A 26,135-nucleotide genomic window follows, 5' to 3' on the forward strand; every position below is an offset into this window, starting at 1 on the left:
GAAAGGGGTTTAGTGGGGTTTAGTGGCTTACCCGTGGTCACATAGGCAAAATTTGAACCAATCAAGTCTTCTCAACCCAAGTCTGTCCACTATGTATCTATGTTTGTGTGGGATCTTAAGGAAAAGTGATCAAAGAAAAGTTCATGACTTCTAGGACTTATTTTCCTTCTGCTTATCTTTGCCATGCCAAGGATAATTGTTTTTTTAAAGGAAAAGTTCCTGCTTTGATTGTAATACTTGTTCATTGATAATAAGCTGGGATTTCACTCTCATGTTTGAATTTCATACCAGGGAACAGGACTCAGCAAATTCCAGTAGCTGATGGGAGCTATCAGCTCTTTATCAAGGCAAAAGCTTTTACTTAAACTGTGAACCTTCATAATAGAAAACAAAAAGAAATATGACTTGTGGATTTATTAATAATTCTTTGCCTATATTGCTAAAGTTAGCCAGATTTGGACTTTTAGCTATTAAGAAGGTACAAAAAATACAGTAAAATGAACTATTTTAAACAAATTGTTAAAGGTAGCTGAGAAGTCATCTAGTCCAGCCCCTCGTTTTACAAGTAAGGACACTGAGGCCCAGGGAATGGGAGAGAAGCTGCCCAAGGCCACACAAATAGTAAGTGGCAAGTCTTATGACTCCAGTGCCATAATGCTCCATACACTGTTTGTATAAGCCTACAGTAAATCAATTTATAAACATGTTATAAAGCTGTGAGAGGTAGCTGTGGTGGAGTGGATAGAGAGCTGGCCTAAGAGTGAGGAAGACCTGGGCTCAAGTCCTGTCTCTGATACCTACTAGCAGGGTGACCCTGGGCAAGTCACTTAACTTCTCAGAATCCCACCCAACGGAGAGGATACCCACTTGCGTCAGTAGAAGAAGTTTTATTTTTGTCTCTGTATCCCTAGCACCCTGGCACTTTAAAAGGTTGTTGTTCTTCCTTTTTTTCTTCTTCCTCTTCCTCCTCTTCGTCTTTGTGACTCCATTTGGGGTTCTTTTAGTAAAGATACTAGGGTGGTTTGCCATTTCCTTCTCCAAGTTCCCCATTTTACAGATGACAAACTGAGGCAAATAGGGGTTAAGTGACTTGCCCAGGGTAACAAAGCTAGTAAGTGTCTCAGACCAGGTTTGAACCCAGATTTTCCTGACTTCAAACCTGGTGCTCCATCCACTGCACCACCTAGCTGCCCCCCCCCAAAAAGTACCTGCTTCGATCTAATTGGTTTAGGGAATTTCTGGATGAGGAAGCAGTTCTTCCCCTCAGTAAGCTTGCATTCTTTTGGGGAAAACAACATTAATATAAAGAAGTATATACCCCCCAAATGTAAGCAATAAAAGCAATGGAGTTGGGGGGCATAAGCAGCTGGAACTTAGGAATATAGATTGAAGACTCGGGATTATTCTTTTTTTTTTAATCAGGTAGACAGATCAATAATCACAGCAACCTTTGAGCTGACAAAATGTCTTTCAAAGAATTGGAACCATGTAGCTATCAAAAAAGCCAGGCAGATGTCCAGGATTTCAACAGAGAGATCTGATTGTCAAGAGAGAGAGATACAATGTGACTTTGCCACTTGGTGAATGACATTTCCATTGGGTCTTTCCTAGAACAGCTTCATTTGGGTAGCACTACTGTTTTAATGGCAGGATCTCATCACCCAAGTGGCAGGAAGCTGGGCTTAATGGTGCAGGTTAACCCAGGGAAGCCACAATTCAGAATGAATTCTTTCAGTGCAGCTCAACTCACTGAGTCTCAAAATAGCCTGAGTGTTTGAAGCAGTGTCGTTGGGCACGGCTATGGGACTCCTGGTCCTAGGTGCCATTCAGATGTTATCAGTGAAAGGTCAGTCTCTTTCTCATTGGAATGTTTAAGGAATCAAGGATTTGAGAGAAAAGACATAAGAATCATACATTATGTAATGGTTTACTGTAAAAATGATGATCATATTTCCCCTAATAGAAAGTAATCCTCTTTATGGCAGGGATGATTTGATTTTGGGGACAGCTAGGTGGCACATTGGCTAGAGCCCCAGTCTTGGAGTCAGGAAGACTCTTCTTCCTGAGTCAAAGCTGGCCTCAGACACTTACAAGCTGTGTGACCCTGGGCAAGTCACTTAACTCTTTTTGCATCAGTTTCCTTATCTTAGCTGGAGAAGGAAATAGCAAATCACTCCAGTTATCTTTGCCAAGAAAACACCCAAAATGAGGTTATGAAGTGTTGGGCATGATGGAACGACTAAACAACAGTGTGATGTTTGTCAGGACAGTACCTGGCAAATAGCAGGCATTTAATAAGTGCTTATCAACTGGTTGATTTTCTAACTCTCTGTGTCTTAAAACAAACGAGTTAGGGTAGGCATAGGCGGGGGGATACGGGGGAGAGAACTACAAGGTAGTCTTCCCCCTAAGGTTAATTTATGTCTACTATGTACATAACATATATATATATAATGTGTATATATGTTATGTGTATATATATATATATATATATATATATCCCAGTAGACACTATGTCTCTCCCATTAGAATATAAGTTTCTTGAGGGTAGTGACTATTTTAGCATTTTCTCTGTGTCCTCTAGTGTTTAGTAGAGTGCCTACCACATATAAGCACTTAATAAATACGTATTGGTTGATCCGATTCCCTAAAATGCTTTACCAAGATAATTAGGGTGGGAGCAGCTGCCATCTTGGTATGGTTTCTAGCTCCTGAGAGGGTTTGAAGGCTCCAACTTTTAGATTTGGTATTGTCCTTTCTAATTTTTCTTTCCATGCATAATCACAGGACTCAATTGTTCATATGTCTTTTATTTTACTTTTTTATTTTACTTTAAAACCCTTGTAATCCATTTGTATAGTCAAAAAAAAACCAAATCCCCACATTGGCCATATCTAAATATGTATGGATCATTCTGTATATTGGGTCCATCACCTGTCTCTCAATAGGCAGGAGGCATAGTTCATCACGAGTCCTCTGGAATCCTGGTTGACTGCTGCATTGGTCAGAGTTGTTATGTCTTTCAAAGTGGCTTGTCTTTGCCATGCCCTTGGTCTTGTATACACTGTTCTCCTGATTTTACTCTGCATCAGTTCTTATGAGTTTTCCCAGATGTCTCTGAAGTCATCCCTTTCATCATTTCTTATGGTACAATAGTATTCCATTACATTCATGTGCCATAATTTATTCAGCCATTCCTCAATTGATGGGCGGGCACACCCTTACTTTCCAGTTCTTTACCACCACAGAAAGAGCTACTATAAACATTTTTGTACATATGAGTCCTTTTCTTCTTTCTTTGATCTCTTTAGGGTATATGCTTAATAATAGTATTACCTCATCACATGGTATACACAGTTTAGTGATTTTTGAGGCACGATTCCAAATTGCCCAAATTCCTAATGGCTGAACCACTTCACAGTTTCATTTACAATGTAGTAATGTGCCTGTTTTCCCACAGCCCCTCCAACACTTTTCATTTTCCTTTCTTGTCATCTTTGCCAATCTTATGGGTGTAAGGTGGAAACTCAGACCATGTTGTTAGTGTAAAAAATAATACCTACTAGATCCAGTTATGTCAACACAAGGGAGTCACTGGATTATCTTGATGGGGGGCAGGGGAGGCAAGGCATCAGGAAATCAGAGCATCTGTCCTTCAGAAAAGGAGTGTCATATAGTAATATCAGTCACTGATCTTGATCCACAAAGTAGGGGTTAATACAAATCCCAAACAATAAGGTATTATCTGATAGGCAGATACTCCAGAGATAAATCTCTCTTTACCCCGATGAAGCCAAATTTGGAAGGTTAAGCCAGCTGTCACAAGAGCCTCAGTATATCATCCTTCACCCGCTTGTAACCATACTCTCTCTGTTCTGTTCCCTTCACCACAGCTGCCTGGCCCATCTGCTGCCCTGGCAGCTGGCAGGGACTCAGCTGAGAAGAGGTGGAACTGGGCCAGCACCCTCTGCTGCCACCAATGCCACATTAGTAGAGCCCCAGCATCACCAGCTGGCCCACAATGCCATGTTCATTGCTTTCACTTTGTTTCTCTGCCTTTCTGCAGTGGAGAGAGGAGAGGACCCAAGAATCTGTGATCCTACTTTCCACTGGAGTGTTTGAGGAGGGACTAGGATCCCCCAAACTGAAGGTTTTCCAGCCAAGACTTCACGAGCCCTTCCTAAGGATGTTCTAAAGAGCTTTCTTCCATTTACTGTATGATCTTAAGCAGATCACCACCTCATTGTCCTTAGCTTCTCTTCTGTAAAATGAAGGGGTTGGATTCAAAGGTCTCTTCCATTTCTAAAGTGGCAATATTGTGTGACCTTGGCCAAGTCATTTAACATCCTTACAGCTCATTTGTAGAATAAGAAATGCCTATTAATGTTCCATTGCAACTGAAATACATGCCATTCTTGGTTTTACCAATGAAGCTTCTAGGGCCCTGAGGCCTGTACTAAGTGCTTAGATAGAATCTGAACTATACCTTCTTAAAGGTTTACCCTTAAGTGAACATCAGTTGTGTCCTCGAACCATACTTTATTCACCTTTCCCAATCAGTCAATTAGGAACTACTTATTAAGCACCTACTATGTGACACACACTGTCTTAAACATTAGGAATACAAAGATAAAAATTAAATAATCCCTACCCTCAAGGAACTTATTTATATGTTCCAGGGCAAGAGTTCTTAACCTGGGGTCTGTGGAGTTGTTTGTTTTTTAAAGATTTTAATAACTGTATTTTAACATAATTAATTTTCTTTATAATACTATGCTTTTTATTCTATAAATTTTAAAACCGTATAAGGAAAAAGGTTCCATAGGCTTCACCAGACTGCCAAAGGAGTCTTTGACATAAGAAAAGATTAAGAAACCCCACTCTAGGTGGAGATGGGTGAGCACTGGCCCGAACTTGGATTTGGTAGAAGTTTGGTGTCAAATTTCCAATAGATAGGCATGCAAGTGGCATTTTTGAAGGCAAGATTTCCTAAGGAGGGAGGCAGGGGGACATGACCTGTCGGGCAGCCTGCGGGTTATGCAGGACAACAACAAGATGGGGGAAGCAGGACAGGGAGGGGACTTTGGGTTATTGGCATAGAGAAGAAAGGCTCAATAGGAAGTTCTGGAGAGAGGGGAAGGTGGATGATAAGAATCGAGACTCACTGGCTGTAGGGGCGGGGGGAGGGGGGGGTCTTGGCTAGAAGCCAGAAGAGGATTTGGCGAAATTTGATCAGACACCGGAAAGAAAGTTTTATGGAAAACAGTAAGGAGTCTATTGCTCTGTGGGCTGTTTAGGGGAATTCAGAGGCTGACCACTGGCTACAGAATGTCTCTTTGGGCGATGTCCTTTCAGCCCAGATCAGAGGAGCCTGGTTTCCATTCCCCTCCCTCTACCTATCAGCAGCTGTATCCACAACGGACTTTGGGGGTTTGAGGTGGGGCATGGGTGGAATTGAAATGGATTGGAATCTAGTGCCAGAGCCTAGCACCTACAAGCTCTGCAAATGCTTGCCCTGATTTGTCATACTCCCCTAATGGGCTCCAGATATTTTCAGTTGCAAAACAGCTGCGAATAACTTTGCACCTCTTCTACCTCAGAACAAGCTGTGGGGAGGGTTTGTTTTCTCTTTCAACGCCTCGAATCATCAACAGAGTGATGTACTTTGTAATAAAGAAAGGGTGTGAGGTGGAAGTTGAATGCAGGGAAAGGGGATCTCAGTTCTGCAACCTTTCTGAAGTGACAGAGAGAAAGACTTGTGTTCAAATCCTATACCAACTCTTAGTACAATCTGTGACCCTGGGCAAATCACTTACCCTCTCAGTGCCTCAGATACTTCTCTAAGATTGAGGGTTGCACAGTAGATACCAGTTTGCTGGTATCTATACCAGGTGGAGGGAGTTTCCTTCCCATGAATTCTCTGTACTAATAAAATCAATGACCCAGCCCAAAATTCCATTGTTGTCATTGTGATCTCATCATTAGCAATAGCACTGTTGGGGCTGGGTATAGGGCTGCGTGAAGGCAGGGACCTGAATCAGGTGACCTTGGAAGGTGACCTTCCAGTTGCAATTAAAGTTTGTCTCTCACATAGTAGGGAAGGGAATCTTAACCTGGGGTCCACTAGAGTTCATGGATAGATTTTAAGAGGTCCAGAAACTTAGAACTTTTAGTATTTTGATAATATTTCAACACAGCTGATTTCCTTTCATAATCCTTTGTGCATTTAAAACCATTATTCCAAGAAAGGTTCCATGGGCTTCGCCAGATGGTCAGGGGGCTCCATGACACAAAATAAGATTAAGATCCCCTGATGTGAGGGGACTAGCCACAGGACCATAGATTTAGAGCTAGAAAGGACCTTAGAGATCATCTCATCCAATCCTTTAATTTTATAGTTGAGGCTCACAGAAAGAAAGTGGCTTACCTGACATCACACAGGTAATAAGAGATAGACTTTTAATCCAGTTTCTGATTCCCATGCTTTCCACTCTGTAACATACTGCTTCTTATAGATTCCCAGTCCTTCCAAATATGCCTCAAGAGTCATGTAAGATAGCCCCCTCTCCCCTCCCCTACACATACATACACCTCTGCCCCTCCCCCCCCCCGCCAGCTGGGGGTCCTATCATGTAGATGTTGAAGTGTTTTTTTTTTCTTCCACCTCCAGCCTGTGTAGACATAGAGACCACAGTGATGCTCTGTCAAATGTGCCTTCTGGGAGAACCCATAGAAGAGAGCCACCCAGTCACAGCCCAAAAACAAGTGGGCTCTTGGGGAGCAGCAAGTCTGATGGTGGCGGGTACTCTGTAGTGGCAGCGAGCATCTCTCTCCTTGATTGACTTTTTTTCGTTGCAATTGTGTAACTGCTCGCTTTTCAGACTCTGAAACTCCAAGGTCATTCTGGAGTGAGGAAAATAGCACAATAAATGCATAATGTGGCTTCTGCCAATGCCTGCTCTTCCAGCCTGGGCTGCCTTTGTTTTCTCTCCCTTCAAAGTCATGGCTCAATGATGGCCTTTGGCTTCCTGGCATCCAGGGGGAGGAAGGTAAGGACCTCCCCAGGCCCAGCAGGAGGGGCCCACAAAACAGGGCTGCCCCCTGGCAAAATCATGACTCATACAATCAATTAAACATCAAATAAAATACCTAATCTGCCAGGCTCTATGCTGAGCACTGTGGGTATGGAAGCTAATTAATCCCCTCCCTCAATGAGCTTACATTCCATTGGGGGACGGAACAGAGAGAGATAGGTCGAGATAGATGTATACGTATGTGTACGTATAGGTATGTATGATATATATAGATAGATAGTAAGGTGGACACCAAAGATTGATGAGCATCCCTGAAAAGGACTCAGTGCCCTATACACCCACCTGTGGCTCCAAGAAGCTGTGCCCTGCAAAGAGGCCACACCTCAGTAAAAACCATCTAGGCAGGTGACCCAAACCAGGCTTAGGGTAACTGATGTGAGTTAAAGGGATGTCTAACCCAAGCATATGAAGACTTCCCTGACAGAATGGGCAGATGATAACAATCTGTTCCAACATCCATGGAGGAAGCTGAAGCAGGTGCTTAGAGGGCTTAGAGATGGGTCAGACACTGAAGAGGCAAAGGTCATCTGCGGTGCCCCAGGACAACACCAATCATCCTGACTTTTTTCTTGCCCCTGACCTTCAATGAGTCTGGAAGAGAAAGTGAGGCTGGTGACTTTGTGCAACTCTGCATCTCTTAAATCCAATTCATGCACGAGCTAAGACATCACCCTGGGATGTCATTGGTCCTCTTCAAAATGAAGAACAAACAACTATATAGTATAAAGAATGTATATGCGTACATATATATACACCAAGTATATTGGTGTGTAGAATGTGTAGGCATATATATAGTATATGGACATACACTATATACAGGTATATACATGTAGGTGTGTATAGTATGTATATATTATACAGGTGCACGACACATATATTGGTAATAAGTACAAAGTAATTGTGTGAGGGAAGGCACCAGCAGCTGAGGGGATCAGGAAAGACTTCCTGTAGACCAGGGGTGTCAAACTCAAATATAAATGGATCTCTGTAGGTCTTTGGCTCAAAAAAGAGATAAATTAACATTATCTGTGTTGAATTGTATTTTTTTATTTATTTCGTTAAGTATTTCCCAATTACCTTGGAATCGGGTTCTGCAGCAAGTTGCTTGCCTAGCTGAGGGCCCATGAGTGTGACTCCTCTGCTGTGCAAGATGAAACTAGAAAGAAAGTAGGAAGTCTAAGAGATGAAGAGGAAGGAATATATTCCCAGCCTGGGGAAGAGCCAGGGCCAAGGGATGGAGAGGGAAAATGGACTACCGCCTATAGCCAACTATAAAAAAGCCGGTTTGGTTGAAATTACAGTGTGCGAAAGGGAGCCAGGTGAGAGGAGGTCAGGTGTTCTCTTGATGCTGGCTCACTTTTTGCCCCATCTGGCCTGATCCAACCCTTACCCTTGTCTTTAACTATGGCTCATTTCTCTACCCTGCCCTTCAGCATTGGGCAGTGCTCCCATCTCATTCAGACTCACCTGCCCTTTCTAACTGCCCCCCCACCTCCTCCCAAACTCCCCTTCTGCTCTCTGATAGAAATTTAATCATCTGATCCATGCTGATGTGGTCCTGGAAGATCTAGGCTGAGGATGGGCCTTCTTGCTCAGCTAGCATATTTGTGAATTCAAACCAGGGACCTTTAAACCAGAGGAGGACTGATGTTGGGCCGCCCCTGCCACAGGCTGGCCCTGGAATGGTTTGGGGGTCAGGGAGGCCTTTCTGCGTTCCTCGCCTAATACCGTACAAGCCATCCATCGCTTACTCCACCCACGCAGGAGATCAGCCCTGCCAAGGAAAGAAACCTCAAAAGACCATTGTGCAAGCATAGAACTGCCCAGGAAGCAGAGACCAGTAATGGGAAAGAGGAGAGGGGAGTATCCTGGGCAACACCCACTCAGTTCCAAGCACCCTCTTCTATGAGAAGAATCTCTGTCCCTCCCCCCACCACCCCAACCACTAGTGCCCTCTCTTCCAAAGTGACTTTGAGGGAAGCAAGATAGGTATTAGTGTCTTGGTGACCATGTTTATGAATAAACAGGGAAGGGATTACTCTCCAGCATCAGAGAGGCAGCTTGTGAAAGCAGAAAGTCCAAGTACCATCTCCAGGTCTGACATTTACTAGCTTTGTGACCGTGGGGATGTCATGTCGTCACTCAGGGCCTTACTTTTCTCACCTGTGCAACGAGCATCATCGTTGGTGTTGTTAATACTTCCACTACCAAACTCAAAAGAGCTGCTGTGAGGAAAGTGTTTTGTTTGTCTTCAAGCATCCTCATCGTCATCATGGGATTGTTTGAAATTCACAGTGGGCTCAAATGAGAACGTGAGCATAAAAGTTGAGGGGGCTATGGCGTCATTCAAATGACATACCCAGTGAACGTGGGTGAAATTCATCCCCAGTGAAGAGCAGTCAGCAGAATGGAGCAGATTAGCCTGGAGACAAGAAAGCTTAGGAGGGCAGTGGCGGCTGTCCATACTGGTACGGGGTAAAGGGACTATGCTTGTTTAGCCTGGCGCCACAGGGAAGAACAAGGAGCAGGGGGTCAAAGCTGCCAGGAAGAAGATTTAGGAAAAACTTCCTCCTCACAGAGCTGTTCCCGTGGTGGAATTTGGGATAGCTCATGCAATAGGCTATTCCCCTTTTGTTGGAGGCCTGCAGACAAAGGCTGAATGTGAACCTTTCAGGTGTGTTGTAGATGGGGTCCTTCCACGTTATTCCCCTCCCACCACATATGCTTTGATCCAGGGACACTGGCCTCATTGTCCTTCCTGGCATAAGACCCTCCATCACCCAATCTAGGTATTTTAAATGGCTATCCCCCATGCTCTCTCACTCCTTACCTCCACTTCCTGGTTTTCTTCAAGTCAGTCAATAAACATTTGTTAAGTGCCTACTATGTGCCAGGCACTGTGCTAAGGCTGGGAATAGGAAGAAAGAAGCTCACAAGTCCAAGCTAAAAATCCACCAGGAATCTCCCCAGGAAGCCTTTCTTGATCCCTCTTAACTCCAGTGACTTGCTTCTCTTGATTTTCTCCAATTTATCGTATCTATAGAGGGTTTGGATGTTGGTGTTTGCATGTTGCCCTTAGATTGTGAGCGCCCTGAGAGTTTGCCTTCCAGCACTTATGATGTCTGGCATGCAGCAGGTGCTTAATAAATGTTTGTTCACTGTCTCCTTGCATTTTGCAGTCCTTTCTTTGTCCTGATAATTAGTTAATCGGCTTTTTGGAAACGTAAAAGCCAACAGGACTAGTATGCTGATGAATGGAGTGTGAACAGGAGATGATTTTCTTTTGCCAATTTTAATCCCCATCGTTGGTGCTGTGCTCTCTGTCACAGGGATGAACACATAGTATGTTAGTTGGGAGGACTGGAGTTTCACAATTGAGCTGTGGAGCAGTCACACATGTCACTTCCCAACTCCTCTGGTTCAAAGGCACGTTCCCTGTGTGAATGCCACTGAATAGCAGCACCCCTGTTGTTTTGGAAACCAGAGTCAGTCCTGGGCATTTCTAGGAAAGGTAGTCACAGGCTCACACAGGCCAATGCAGACACTCTCATCTTTTCCTCCTGGGTTTGGTGCATAGTCTTCACCCAGGGGAGGCCAGACAAAAAGAAATTGTTCCAAGTCTGGTATCTCTGGGGCAACAGGAGCAGATGGCAGGTGTGTGACCAGGCTTATGGCTGGCTGCTCTTTTTGGCACACACTTGCCAAGTCAGTGAAGCCAGATAAAGGGAGGAAGGGGCCACCATTGAGAGCCAGAGCTCTCAACAGCTTATAGTTTATATGTGTGTATATGTATGTATATGTGCACACACATATATACATACATATGCATATGTGTATATGTATGTATATATTTATTTTGTTAAATATTTCCCAATTACATGTAAAAAAATTTTAACATTCATTTTTTAAAATTTTGAGTTCTAAATTATCTCCTTCCCTCCTGTTTCACCCCTTGAGAAGGCAAATAGTATGATATTAATTATACATGTGAAGTCACGCAAAACAGATTTCCATATTGTGTGCAAAAGAAAACACACAAAAAAGCCCCAAGAAAAATAGAATTTAAAAATCTTCTTCAATCTGTACTCGGAGTTCCTCAGTTCTCTGTGGAGGCGGATGGCATTTTTTATCATGGGTCCTTCAGAATTTTCTTGCACCGTTGGCTTGATGAGAGTAGCTGAGTCTCTCCCAGTTGATCATCGCTAGAATGTTGTATTACCAGTGCTGTCCTGGTTCTGTTCACTTTATTTTGCATCAGTTCGTATAAATCTTGCCAGGTTTTTCAGAAAGCATGCCACTCATCATTTCTTATCGCACAATAATATTCATCACAATCCTACTACAGCTTGTTCAGCCATTCCCCAGTTAAAGGGCACTGTCTCAGTTTCTAGTTCTTTGCTACCACAAAAAGAGCTGCTTTAAATATTTTTGTACAAGTAGTTCCTTTTCCTTTTATTTTGATCTCTTTGGGATACAGACCTAGTAGTGGTATTGCTGGGTCAAAGAGACTGCACAGTTTGATAGCCCTTTGGGCATTGTTCTGAATTGTTCTCCAGAATGGTTGGATCAGTTCACCACTCCACCAGCAGTGCCTTAGTGTCCCAATTTTTCCCCATCCCCTCCAACATCCATCATTTTCCTTTTCTTTCATATTAGCCGATCTGGTAGGTGTGAAGTAGTACCTCAGAGTTGTTTTATTTGCCTTTCTATGAAAATCAGTAGTGATTTGGAGCATTTTTTCATATGACCATAGATAGGTTTGATTTCTTCTTTTGAAAATTGCCTGTTCATATTGTTTGATCATCATTTAATTGGGGAATGGCTAGCTCCCAGTGATAGTAATTACAGTTAACATTTGCATAGCAACTTTTACGTCTGCATTGTACTTTATGTACATCATCTCACTTCATCCTCACGACAACCCTGGGAGGTAAGTGGTATTACTATCTCCATGTTACAGATGGGGAAACTGAGGCAAACCGAGATTACTTTTTAAGTGACTTGCCCAGGGCCACACAGCTAGTAAGTGTCTGAGGCTGCATTTAAACTCTAGGCTTCCTGACTCCAAGCCCCAAGAGCTGTCCATTTCACCACCTGGCTGAGAGATCCTGAGGGTCAGCTCAGTGAGACATGCTTAAGGGAAAACCGTCGTCTCATTTCCCAAGCACTTTCCAACCAGCCCGACACGGTGGAACCTATCAATCGCTTCATAGAAAGGTTGCCTGTACTGTAGCCCTATAGAAGTGTTTGCCGGGCGTTCTCATAGAATGGCTCCTGTTTTGTCTTGCTGTTGATACATAAGGCCTAAACCCTGACATCACTTGAGTGTCCGGTGCCACAATGGCACCAGTACTTTCTCTTCCTTGTATTGAGCATTTGGAATCAGCTGCTTATTAGCTGTAGTTGATCGTTCATTCAGTAAGCACTTATTAAGCACCTACTGTATGCCTGGTACTGGGCTAAGATTCAGGGGGCACATCTATTCCCATGCATTCCCAGCATGTAAGTTGACTTCTATTTTGAAAAAAAAAAAAGATTCTTTTAACTTAAAAAGTCTTCCTTAGGAGAGGCTACAAATAGGGAGCTGTCCTTGGAGCCAGGAAGACCTGAGTTCAGGTCTACCTCTGACCCATATTGTCTGCATGATGTTTGGCAGCTCTCTTAATATCTCGGTGCCTGTGGGGGGGGGGGGAGGGTAGAAATGGGGAGAAAATTTGTAATTCAAACTCTTGTGAAAACCAATGCCGAAAACTAAATATGTTAAATAAATAAATTAAATTAAATTAAAAAAAATATATCTCGGTGCCTTAGGCCAGAGGTATAAAATTTGTGCCAGCAAAACTTCTGGACAAATGTAATTGGTTAATTTTTAACAAAGTAAATAAAAATGCAATACAATATAGATCATGTTCATTTGTTTTCTCATGGGGATCTGTTTCTATTTGCGTCTGGCAGCACTGCCTTAGGCTACAGTCTACAATTGGAAGCTGCTAAGACGGTGCCATCCTGAAGTGGCAAAGGGAGTTTCCTCACCCAGGGGTTCCTTATGCCAGTGAAATCACACGTCCAATATTTGAAGGGATGTCACATAGAAGAAGTATTCAGCTTCTATGGCAGAACAAAAAGCGATGACTGGAAGTTGCAAAGAAGCAGATTTGAAGCTTCATAGCAGGAAAAGCTTCCTCGTGATTAGAGCTGTCCCAGAAGAAAGGCTGGTCTTGGGAGGAAGCGGGTTCCTCCTCCTTGGAAGTCTTCATGCAGAGCCTCGGTAGCCATTTCTCAGGCTGATTCCTTTTGGGTAGGGGCTGAACTAGGTGGCTGTTGAGGTCCTTTGCTGCTCTCAGATTCTATGATTCTCAGTGACTACTAGGGCTTATGCTCCTTCTCCGTTTTCTCCATCTTGCCCACCAGTGACCATCCCAGAAATGATTCACCCTGTGTTACCTTGCACAGACGTGCAAGTGTAGTGTTTGAAATATCCCAAGTCCTGTTGCTAAGAAACATGCGGTGGGATGTAACCTCTGTCCTTCGGCTTGTCTTCTCTCTCTCCAGCTGTTACCAGTTGGACTGATGTACCTTTCTAACAGGATGAGATCAATTGACTTGTTTGAGAGAGGGACCCCAAGACTCCTGGCCAAAAACATCCTGCTTCCTAATTAGCTTTTGTTCCTCTGGGCGAGCACTGATCAGTTTTAACAAGAAGGACTTATCACATGACTTTGAACACCCTCTTCTCCAATGCACCTCAAGGGTCCATATTTGATTTCATCTCTGCCATACCAAAACAATTTAACCAAAGAATATATAGGATGAGGGGAGCAAAAAGTAAAGTGCATCATCAGCCTGAATTATAGGAATCCATATTTTAAAGCAACATGTGTAAAAGATGGAAGCAAGGCCAAGTGATGGGGATGAATACAAATGCATACCACAGTTCTGTAAAAGCGAGTTGTGTGCTCCATTAGATTATAATCTCCTTGAGGTCTGGGAAAGCGTTTTCTTTTTCTCTCTATCTCCAGTGATTCTCAGGGGGCCTTGCACATAGAAAGTGATTAATTGAATGCTACAGACAATAAAAAGAACTTTTTTAATGCTTTGTTAGAGGAAAGAGGGGAGCAAAGGAGAGATAGGAGTGCTGTTCAAGAGGGATGGAATTATTGATGATGAGAAGGCGAAACTACTCAAATATTATCTTGCTTCTGTTTTCTCTCCTAAGGAGAGTGGTTCGGGGAATGGAAGAGATAAAAGAAAAATGGCTAATAAAGCCTAGAAATTGAACATAAGTGAGGAGATAGTAAGAAAGGACCCAGAGACCCTCAAGTTAACAGGCCAGAGCTGTCTACATATCTACATCCTGGCATACTGAAGGGAAAAAAACTGGAGAGTGTGACAACCCAAACACTGTCAGAGAATGGAAGAGGTGCCTCAGGACTAGAGAAGGGCAAATGCCTTGGAAGAGGTCAGAGACTTCAATTCATAGGCCAGTGAGTTTGATTTCAATTCATTGCAAAATTCAAAAACACATTATCACAAGGATGATTCCTCAGATTTTATTTAGGAAGGAAAGCAGTAATAACCAAAAGCCAATGTGGCTGTATCAAGAACAGGTCGTGCTGGATGGTCTCCATTTCCTCCTTCTTCAGGGTAACCAGCTTAACAGATCAGAGGAACGTCACAGATATGGTTAGATTTAATATGAGCATTCGACACAATCTCTAAGCTTTTCTTAGAAGTAAGGTGGGAAAGCTGTGACCTAGAGAATAGATGGTATATTTGGGTGGTACAGACCCAGTGACTAATCATGAATGGCTCAATGTCATCTTGAAAGGAACCCTACTTATGACTTTAATGCCATTTTTGTCCTTCACCCTTTCCTGTTTCACATTTTTACCAGTGACTTGAGCAAAGTCAAAGAAGGCAGGCATGCTTGTCAAATTGGCAAATGGCAGAAAGCTAAGCAGGTTAGCTAATTTGCTGCATGGTCGACAAGATGCAAAAAGATTTCAGCAATGCCATGGCTTAGATTTAATTCAGAGGAATGTTAATAGGTATAACTGTAAAGCTCTACACTGCGATTCTAGAAATCACCTTTACAAGTATAGGATGGGGGCAGACATGGCAAGGTAACGGTTTATGTGGAAAAGAGCCAGTAGTCCTGGGAACAACAATCCAAGCTCAATATGTCAGTGGTTTGTTGTCAGAGGGAAAAGGAAGAAAGAAAAAAACTAGCCTTATCCTAGTCTACATTAAGGGAGGCATAGTTTCCAGAACAAGGGAGATGTTCTCTGCCCTTGTCAGACCATATCTAGAGTCCTTGGTTTAGTTCTGGATGCCATGTTTTAGGAAGGATGTTGACAAGGTAGTGGTCATCCAGAAAAGGATGACCTTGATGGTGAGAGGACTTGGAACCGTGGCTTCTGAAGGTTAGTTGAAGGAATTAGGGGTATGTATCCTGGAGAAGAAAAGGCCCAGTAATTACCTTCTGGCTGTTTTCATCTGCCTCAGTGGCTGCCGTTGTGAAAGAGGCATGCTAAAGTAGGGCTTCTTGGGTCCAAAGGACAGAGCTAGAAGCAGTGGCAGGAAGTTACAGGGGGATCGGTTCAGGTTCTTTTCCCTGATCTTTGTGGGATGCCCCCATGGAAGGGGCTTGAAGTCCAGCTCACAGGGGAGAGATGTTGTCAGGTCCAAAGTAGCAATGGTGTCCCTGAAATGCTGTCTCCAAATCCCCTTGGGTTGACAAGTTTAACCACATAGGCCAAAGGAAGGATTTGAAACTCACTTATCCCTAATAGAGAAGAGCCCGCCCATCCTAAATGAGGTGGACCCATGGGACAGAGAATGGACATTGATGTTACCGCTGGCCACACTGACCTTTGAGGTAAAAATAAACAGAAGCTTTGAATGCTGAGACTGTCAAGTCAGTACCTCTAAAAAGCTCTACATTATCTGGAGAGAAAAAAGCAGGGGAGGCCTATAGACGAGCAATTTTCCATTCTAAGAAAGAAAGAAAAAAGGCCACAGTGCTTTACAATTCTTTATTGTTGCGCAAGTTTCTCTTGCCAAAGTTTCCAAGTATGTTGGGCAAAAGTATTGTTAGTTTCTTAGCTAGGCAACAGAATCTTCCTTTCAACCTGGATTTTAGTCCACATGTCTTTGGGAAAAACATTCATGGAAGAGGAGTTGATTTGGGTGACATTTTGGAGTCCATTGAAGCTCTGGGTTATTTTATCCATGTAAGAAAGTCTTAGCTTAGAAACACCTTATGCCACAGATACAGATCAGCAAGGCCAGTGAGGTTGACCTCTCTTCCTGGCAGAATCTGAGAATACATTATTAAAAACACTCTGACTCGGAGTCTTAAAGACTCACCCAGGGTGCTAAAGGTCCAGCCACTTGCCCGTGGCCACATTGCTTGTATGTTTCAGAGGCAAAGCTTGAACCCACTTCTTCCTGATTCCAAAGGCCCCTTAGCCTCTCTCCCACACTATATTACTTAGTTTATTATACAGCTGTTCATGATGTAATCAATCCATGTCATTTTTATATTACTTAGTTTATTATACAGCTGTTCATGATGTAATCAATCCATGTCATTTTTTTATTCTTAGTTATAAGGCATGGCTCTTTCAGAGAGAAGATACAGCAAGGGAGGAGGGGATGAATGGTGAAATATGGTTGAGGACCAGAGTTCCAGTTTTACCCCTGAATGCTTATTACCTTATTACCTTTATGACCTTAGGTCATGTCACTTGACCACCCTGAGCCTGTTTCTTCATCTATCAATTAAGAGGGTTGGACTGGGTAGATTCCGTGACCCCTTTTAGCTCTAGGATCCCAAGAGATCGATAAAAAGTTGGTTTGGATTTTTTTTAAGTCCATAATCCTGAGGGTGTAGCTGCATGGGCTAACCAAAATGCAGCTGTGAGCAATTATCTAGCGAACTTGATTAGTGAATGTTTGATTCTTTGCATCGTTTGGGAATAAGAGATATCTGAATAACATAAGCTTGGTTAGACTCAGCCTATCAATGCCAATGGAATGTTTCTCATTGGCTAATGGAGCCCATGCTCCTGCCATCTTGGAGTCATGCAAGTTGCTCATTCTCAGTGTGTTTGTGTCTCTGATTAGTAAGAGGCTCAAACAGTTTTGTGATGCCGCGTATTTGGGGGCTAATTATGAGCCCTCATACTTTCAAATTGGAGCAATCCCAGATGGTGGGATCTATAATGAATAGGAAGACACAACAAGATTGGCAGGTGTGATGTCGGTTATTTTTTTTTCTTTAAGTTGGGAGACTCTATTTGTTTGAATTTATAATTGGTGATTTTCTGTATCCAAACTTGCTAGAAATCAAGAAGATGGTTGCTTTCTTCTCCCAGTTTTTTAGCTTGGAGGGAACTTGGGGATAGTACTGATCCCTAGCCATAGCCTTGGGGTTTTCCATGAGCATGAGCATTCTTAGAGTCTGGAGGCCAAATTCTCCCCTCAGTTTTTCATGCCTAACTCGGGTAAGAATTGTGCAAGAGAAGAATCTGAATCTTTCAGGTTGTTCATGAATAGGAATGCCATGAGTTATTCAAACTTCCAACCACATCCCCATCTCCTCTCCCCCCACCCCGCTCCCTACATACATTTTGTTTACTGTTGAGAGTAATTGATGATAAACTCAGAGAGCAGTGCAGGAGGCCAGTGCTGCTATGGTACTCTGCTTTCCCTACAGCAGATTTCCTTTTTTGGGGATGATTGAGGCTGTACTGAGGTCTCTCTTGCTACGTACTGGCAAACAGAGAGGCAGAGAACATCTCCCTAATGACGTGAGGACCACTGCCTTTTCCCAGCACCAGACTGACCCCTCCGTTTAAGTACATATTTGCTCCCCTATTTCTGCTTCACTTTGGGGGTCATAGACGATTGGTCATGAAGACAGAGTGTTTAGGAATTTATGATATTTGGAGGGGTTATTTATGCGGGCCCTAATTCTATTAGAGGACTCAGGTAAAAAGCCCTCGGAAGATAAATGAATACCATCTGTATTACTGGGGCCTGCCTGGATAACTTTCCTTGGTAAATGTGATTTTGGAGATTTTCATTTCTTTCCCCTCCAAAAGTTCACCCACCCCTGCTGCCGCTCATTCATCATCATACATTATAACCTCGCATCTGAGCCTCCATATCGGGGCAGGCTCTGGAAGTGATTAGTCTGTAGCGAATCAACTTTGGGGATTTGTTTCTTCCAACTTTACCTTCTCTTTGGCTGCTTATCTATGATATACAACACCCCACTTGTCATGTATAAAAATCCTAGGATTTTCCGAAAGGATTGGGCTGGGGCGGGGGTGTCATCTGCGTGTTGTGGTGAGAGCAGAATGCAGTTTGAACCCGGAGTCACAGAAGTTTAGACTCGGACCATATTAGATCAAGTTCAGCCTCCTTATTTCCAGCTGAGCAAACTGTGGCCCGGGGTTGCAAATACAAAGTGCCTGAGTCAGAGTTTGAACCCAGGTCTTCTTGATCCCATGTCCAGTGTTATACTGCCCATTTGATGCTTCCACTAAGTACAAATCCTGTATCTTCTGTTAACTTCCAACATGAACTTGGGGAACTCATTTCTTCATTTCCTTATTTGTAAAGGGAGGGGGTTTCCACTAACTTCCAGCCTAGATCTGTCTTAAATTGCAGCACTTGACAAACCTACCTTGCTTGTATAGGTGGGTGCCAAGATCAGCCTGTTTTGAATTGGGGGTAAGGGGGGGCAGGATATTGCACTTTATTGGAAAAGGCAGAAATGACCCTTCGCGCCTTCAAAGAGGCCTTAATGCTGCCGCCTTGTTCAGAATCTTCTTCTTGGTGCCATTCTAATAAATAGCTTTCCATAGAAAGGAAATAGAAAATTACAAGGACATCATCAATTTCCTTCAGGTAGTCAGAGTCAAAGTGGCCATTAGGATGAATGGTAGAGCGATCCAGCTGTGGTCCACAGGGAGCCCAGGCTCAGCGAGGAGTATAGCATTAGGATACAGAAGCTGCCCCTGGCGTGTATGTCTTTCCCTTTCGGGACACTAGGACACCATTTAGCCTGGATGCAGGGGCAGTCATTTGCTAAATGATTAAATGGTCTGAAAGGGTAAATGTGGCTTCCTAAAGCATCTGATCTCCACCTGGGGAGGGAGTCATCCTCAGGGGATCTAACACTCAGTGGTGGGGATGGAGGAGCTCTGAGCCCATTAATGAGTATCAGGTATAACAGCTGCTTTGTGATGAGAGGTAGGGCAGAGTAGTGGAAATCCTGCTAGTCTTGGAGAGAGGAGACACCTAGGTTTGAATCCCACATACTTATATGTACATATATAACTGAATCTCTCTTATCCTTGGTTTCCTGATGTGTAAAATGAGGACAAATAATATGCAATGCTCACTTCATGTCCCTGGGCCCCATTTTCTCATGTGTAAAGATGGACCAGAAGGCCTCTGAGGCCCCATCCAGCTGTAGACCTTGGATCCTTTGAGGATTCTAGGCAGTACCTTGTGGTATTATGTTCCCATGGCAGTCCCATCTCTGCGTATTAATTTATACAACCCTCTCTTCTTCCTTAGGCCTCTCAGCTGACGGTGGTGCCAAGCGACAGGAGCATCTTTCCCGATTTTCAATGCCTGATCTGAGTAAAGACTCAGGGATGAATGTCTCAGAGAAACTGAGCAACATGGGGACCCTCAATTCATCCATGCAGTTCCGCAGCGCAGAGTCTGTCCGCAGCCTCCTGTCTGCCCAGCAGTACCAGGACATGGAGAGCAACCTCCACCAGCTGTCTACCCCCATCAGATACAGGGACCTGCAGTCGCGGGGAAGGATGCACCAAAGCTTCGATCTTGATGGGGGCATATCCAGCAGTAAGCTGCCAGGCCAGGATGGAGCCAGGATCCAGCCGATGAGCGAACGTACCCGCCGGCGGGCAAGCCCCCGGGATGATGCCCGCCGCTTTCGGCCCCACCGCTCCCGGCGCTCCCGAAGATCTCGTTCTGACAACGCCCTCCATCTGGCCAGCGAAAGGGAGGCCATCTGCCGATTGAAAGAGCGGCCCCCACTGAGAGCCCGGGAGGACTATGACCAGTTCATGCATCAGAGGAGCTACAGGGAGAGCCTGGAGCAGGGGTCCCGCCGGGAACTCTATGGCCAGTGCCCACGGACTGTCTCCGACCTGGCTTTGCAGAACGCCTTTGGGGAACGCTGGGGACCCTACTTTGCCGAATACGACTGGTGCTCTACCTGCTCCTCCTCTTCTGAATCCGACAACGAGGGCTATTTCCTGGGGGAGCCTATCCCCCAACCAGCGCGTCTGCGGTACGTCACCAGTGAAGAGCTTCTGCACAAGTACGGCTCCTATGGCGTCCCCAAATCCTCCACGTTGGGGGGCAGAGGACAGTTGCACAGCCGGAAAAGACAGAAGAGCAAAAACTGCATCATATCCTAATGTCCCTCCTGCAGCAGGCGGGAGCTGAGAATGTAAATCCATACACTTGCACTGTTTTTGAATTTAAAGCGCTTTTACCTTGTTTGTCACTAAAGGCCCTGACAACCGAGATGGAGGCAAAGTTAGGGAATCGGCTTCTAGAGATAGTCACGGTTCTTGGCATGGTGAATATTTTTTTTTTGCACATCTCACTTTGGAAACACTTCGGACTGTCCCTTTGTCTGAGTGGTTGTGTTCCTTTATCTCCGGTTCTGTGTTCAGTTACCACACTTTAGCAAATTATTTACTCCCCGCTTCTCTTAATATCTCATTTTTAGGACTCTTTTTTTTTCTTCCAGTAAGTGATTTGTTTATCAGCCAGTACCCAAGACTAAGTTATTTACATGTCCATTGTAAATGCAATGTAAATGAGAGTTCTGATAAAAAATATTTTTGTATTTTGTAATATCAGAGGAATTTCTATATCGTAGGACTCAGTGGGAAATTGCATGAACAGCCAGCATTGTCAAGTAGAATTAAAAGATGGTTTCAGGCCATCAGGTTTTTTTCTTTCCCTTTTTAGATTTCTATATAAAATTTGTTATATATCAGTGAGACATTTTTTTCAAAGGAGTATATACATATATTGTGTGTGTATATATGCACATGCACACAAACATACAGTTTGACTCTCTGTGGCTGGAAAATAAAAACAACAGCAAAACAGCATAGAAACACAAAGCATCTAATGCTTCTTTCCATCTAAAGGAGTCTACAGGGTTTATTTACTGAAGTCTGCTCACACCCTCAGTAGAAGTTGCTTTCTATCCAGCGATAATCATTTTTGAAAATTGCAGTTGTAACTTTCACCAATTTCAGAAGCTAGCCAGTGTCAGTGAAGTCCAATGAGAAAAGCCATCTCCATTGGGGACATTGAGATTGCTTCACATTGATCTATTCCTTGGGGAATTTTTTTTTAAAGTGTCCGTGGTTCCATTGTGTGGTGTCTGCATGGCCCTGTTCTGAGTGTGGTGCTGTTGTTTCCTGGATTATGTTATCTGCTTTCCTTGACCAAGGCAGAGGGAGGACTGCCATCATAGATAGACAACCCAGTAGCCTTAAAGCACATGAATTCTAACTTTGGGAGCTCAAGTCAAAAGGAAATTCTAGCAGGTGGGACAGAGTTTGAGGTGATTTGTTCTCTCTGGGTCGTTCATCAAAGGGCAAGATAAATTGTAAACAGGAAGCAGGTCAAAGGTAGAAATTGAAGTTAGCGAGAACAGAAGAGGAGACAAGTGTTTCCCAGCTAACTGAGATTCTATTGGGAATATTGCTTCCCTTGTCTCTCTCTGGTTTCGATGAGGAAATTTAAGGATACTTCTCAAAATAGTTCCCACTTTAGGAAATCTTCAGTAGTCAAGGTATCTGACTTACTTTAACAGGTCAAGAGAGCTGGGGTTAGTATAGAAAGCCTGTTAATCCCATTGGCTATAAAAGGAGAAACCACTGAGAAGGAAGATTTCCAACTGGAAGCTTGGGTCAAAAGGCAAGGAAGGAGTGTGCATTTACCTAAAGAAGACATTTGGGCCTGTGTTGTCTACCGTAAGGCTATTTTTCCTACTTTGATTCTATTAAAAAGAAACAAACCATGGAGAAGCACCTACATTGCTTCTACTCCTTTCTCATCCTTCACTGATTATGGCAGTTAAGATAATCCGACAGAGAACTGACATTAAGTGAAACCTATGTTTAAGTGTGTTACACTTTGTATCTCATTGGTAACTGGCCTTGGTGAGGAGCACGTGATGATTTTCCAGTATAGTACATGCCTTTTCTTAGTATTTTTCTTTTTATTAAGAGGAAGTGATAAGCAGATTTTCAGATCCCATCCTAAATGGGTCTGGGGGAAGGAAGGCTTTAAAGGAAATATATATATATATATATGGCACTCAATGCAGGATATATGAAAATAATTTGCTTTTCAGGTATAAATAGAACATTTGTCATTGTCACTGATTAAAAAAAAAAGCAATGCAGATGTTGGTCGTGGCAGTTTCCCGCATGCTATGTTTCATATCTAAGCGCTTTGTTAATTATCTGAGCCTCTGGAGAATTAAGTGTTACGTTTGTATAATAAGTTTGTAAACTGCTTGGCAAACTGATTAAGAAATAATCTGCAACCCCACTCTATTAAGTGGCAGGTTTCTGGTAGAAAGACATGATGTATTCAAAGTTTTGATCTCACTGATGGGAATGAAAAGAAATTTTGAAAAGGGGAGAATTGAATGATTATAGAACAGCTGAGAAGTTGTCTCCTATTTCCCCCATTCCAACAAAAGAATCTCTCTCTGTAACATTGTTCCTTAACAGCCCTTCGAAGTATCCTACTTCCCTTGCCAAAACAAGGCTTTAAATCACTTCATGTCCACTGAAGAAGAAAAGAGACCTAGAAATTTACATCTATTAATTACCCCAAAGGGACAAGGCAAAAGAAGGAAGAGGTCATCCCCATAATGTCTTTGTTCTCTCACATCCACCTTGGTTCAATTATTTTAGCTAGGTAACAGTCAACTAGCTTGGTCTATTCTGTGATCATGGACAGCTCCCCCAGCTTTAGCAGACCACTTTCCCCCAAAATGCCACTGATAATAAGAGGGAGCAGGATAACAGAGGGCGAAGTAGTGAAGAAGTCATGCCCATTATTCCACTGTTACTAGAAAAACAAATCCAAGTAAAAGTTCTCTGGAAACCCAGGGAATCCCCAATAGATCATCATTATATATGAAGCCAGCTCGCTAACTAGTGAGTATTTAATTCTCATCTACTTGATTCCTCTAGGCAATTTCTCTTCTCTCTTAAGTAGGTAGAGGGACAATTTGGGATCCTTGGTTGATAGACTCGTTTAAAGAGCTGTAATGTGGGCAGTCACTCTTCCAGTGCAGTTAAAGCTCCTCTGTAACTTTGAGAGAAGGGAGGAGGGTATATTTTCTCTCTTCTTTGAGAGAAGGTATGGCTGTGACATTCATCATCCTTGAGACAACTTTGTGAAGATTCTATCACTGTTTAGCTTGTCAGTTCTTCAGACAGCAGATATGGGCCATCCCTGCCTTCAGACCCGTGACTTTCCCAGCTTGGCAGGACCTTCCAGAACATGAATTCCACTTGTACATCCTTTAAGAACTCAGGGTCACTTCCATGACTGGCTAAAAGATTGAGGGAGGGCTTCTAGAGATCAAACATCATGATCCTCTCTTAATATTGATTGAAAGAATCCTGGGTCTGAACCCTAGCCCTTGACTCCTCATAGATAGACCTTTTATGTTCAAAAGGGCATTTAGCCATAGATGGATAGGTTGCAGTCTGCATCACAGGAGGGAGCACATACAGCTAAGATCAAAGATCTCTCTAAGGGAATTCACCTTGATACATTGCCCCTGGTTTCCCTTCCCCCTTTATATATTGGTTTTGTTCATTCACTCTTGGTACTGATCTCTTCTGTCTTATGCATACTTCAGATTTGAAATTAGGTTCACATTCTTTTGCAGATGAATTCAATGAAAAAGGAATTGACCCTTTCCCAACCCCTCTAAATTTAAGCAGTGAGATTCTCAGAGCAATTGTCTGAATAGATATAGCTGTAACAGGGAGTGTCAAGTTTTTGAAGAGCCAGAGAGTTTGCCCAATTTAATGAAGATTTTAAAAGTCAATATACTTGAAATAACCAACCAACCTCCTGAGTCATGGTAGGAGAGTAAAATTTACAGAATGCAACCAAACTGCTGTAGAATGGAGGGTAAGAGATATTTCAAACATCTTAGCTGTCTTATCACTCTAGATGGTCTATTTTTCTCATGCGGCAGAACTTTCCTGATGAAATTAGTGGTCATTTATTCACGCAACCTTTTGTTGTGCATTCACGGAATCACAGAATTTTTAAATTGGAAGGAACCTCAGTGACCATCTTAATCCAAACTATACCTGCAAAAGAATCCCTTCTGAAAGATCCAACAAGTGATTTTTCCATCTTCTGCCAGAAGCCTTTGAAAGAAGGAAAATTCACTGCTTTCTGAGGTAGCCAATTCCAGTATTGGACAGCTTAAATAATAGGAAATAAATCATGACCTCAAGCCTAAATTTGTCACTTTTCAACTGCTACCCATTATTCCTGCTCCTTCTCTAGGAGTGTGGGTCAGGGTGGGAAGAGAAGAGGCAAATCTATCACTTTGAGTCTTCCTATCTATGGACCTACTCACTTCTGGAACAGCCACTGAGTGTGAAAGTGTGGGGAAGGCGAGATATCAGGACAGTAATTCCTGGCTCCCAGCCTATTAGAGGGCAGGGCAAAGTGTCTCCTATTTTCAGTTGCCTATCTCCATCTTTTGGTAACCCATTTATTTATCTACCCACCCCCACGGATCAGCCTAATGCATCCTTCATCTTCCTACTCCAAGACCCAGAAGCAGTTGTTTCTCTTCCTTCTATGTCCCTGCAATAGAATAAGATGTGCTGATAAAAAGATTCCCAGAATCTCCCTGTTCTCTAGCTTTGTGCTTTGGGGACACTGGTGGCCATGGTTGAGTTCATCATATTAAATGCCCTTAACTTGTGAGCTGAAAGGAATACCAGAGCTACAGAGAGAGGAATCAGCAGTGGTGGCATCTTCAAGCTCAGCAAGCCCAGGGGAGCATGGCTTTCTAGGCCTCACCATAGAAACTACTTGGATGCCCTCATCTTTCCTTGTGTTTATTGTCAACTTGTGCAAACAAACCTCTTGCCTCTTATTTCCTTTTTATGATGATGCATTGTGATTCTTCTAATTCCTTCCTCAAGGAGGAAAATAAGATGAAGAATAAGCAACATGAGAACAATGTGCTGGGTGTATTTTCCCATCATCCAGGAATTGAAGAGAATGCCCTCAGTCTCCCAGAAGCACAAGTCTCCCAAGGCAGAATAGAGCATTGAGACAATTACTTGGGTAACTCAAGTCCCCACAGTTAATGCTGTATCTTACCTGTAGCCGACTGAGGATGACGTTTGAATTTAAGGGAATCCTTGCCCACGTGCAAGTCAGAAGTACCGGAAGTCAGTTTCAAATGGTGTCTTCCTGGGATGCTTTTGTTCAAGCCACATAAGACTCGGCTATGAAGGAAACTTTACAAGCCAGGTTGGGAACCAACAAGCTGTCCACCTTTCTTGATCAACAGGGAATATGGCTAGTTGGAGTGATTTGTTAAAAGCAGTTATCCAAGTTGGGGGAATTAGATTTCTTTTCCATTTTCTAATAAAATTCAGATTAGTAACTCTAATCAACATAAAAATCCCATAAAACATGAGATTGTTAGGAGGCATAATGTTTAATAAACGTATTTCCTGCCTACAAAACTAGATTTCACATAGTGGGGGTGGGGGGGAGGGGGAATGTTTGTAGTGTTAGGAAAATATTTCTGTGATTTAGAGGCCAACCTATAGGATAGAATGGTGTTTTATTACCCAGGGTAGGGGATGCAGAGAATTGATTGGTTGGTTAGGGCAAAAAAAAAAAATTATATGGCCACTACCCCTGTTGAATGTTGGAAGGTGGACTCTGGATTTG

General features: G+C 43.1%; 1 protein-coding gene across 1 annotated transcript in view; it reads left to right on the top strand.

Moving 5' to 3' along the window:
• Positions 1 to 25,929, top strand: part of PRICKLE2 (prickle planar cell polarity protein 2) — a 153,793-nt gene extending 127,864 nt beyond the window's left edge. The window contains exon 9 of the mRNA XM_036739669.1: positions 19,689 to 25,929. Within this exon, the coding sequence (XP_036595564.1) occupies positions 19,689 to 20,563 (875 nt within the window). The 3' untranslated portion in view covers positions 20,564 to 25,929. The remainder of the gene's footprint in view (positions 1 to 19,688) is intronic.
• Positions 25,930 to 26,135: the final 206 nt, after the last annotated feature.

This window comes from Trichosurus vulpecula, chromosome 9 (genome assembly GCF_011100635.1).
Source record: "Trichosurus vulpecula isolate mTriVul1 chromosome 9, mTriVul1.pri, whole genome shotgun sequence".
Taxonomy (NCBI): Eukaryota; Metazoa; Chordata; class Mammalia; order Diprotodontia; family Phalangeridae; genus Trichosurus; species Trichosurus vulpecula.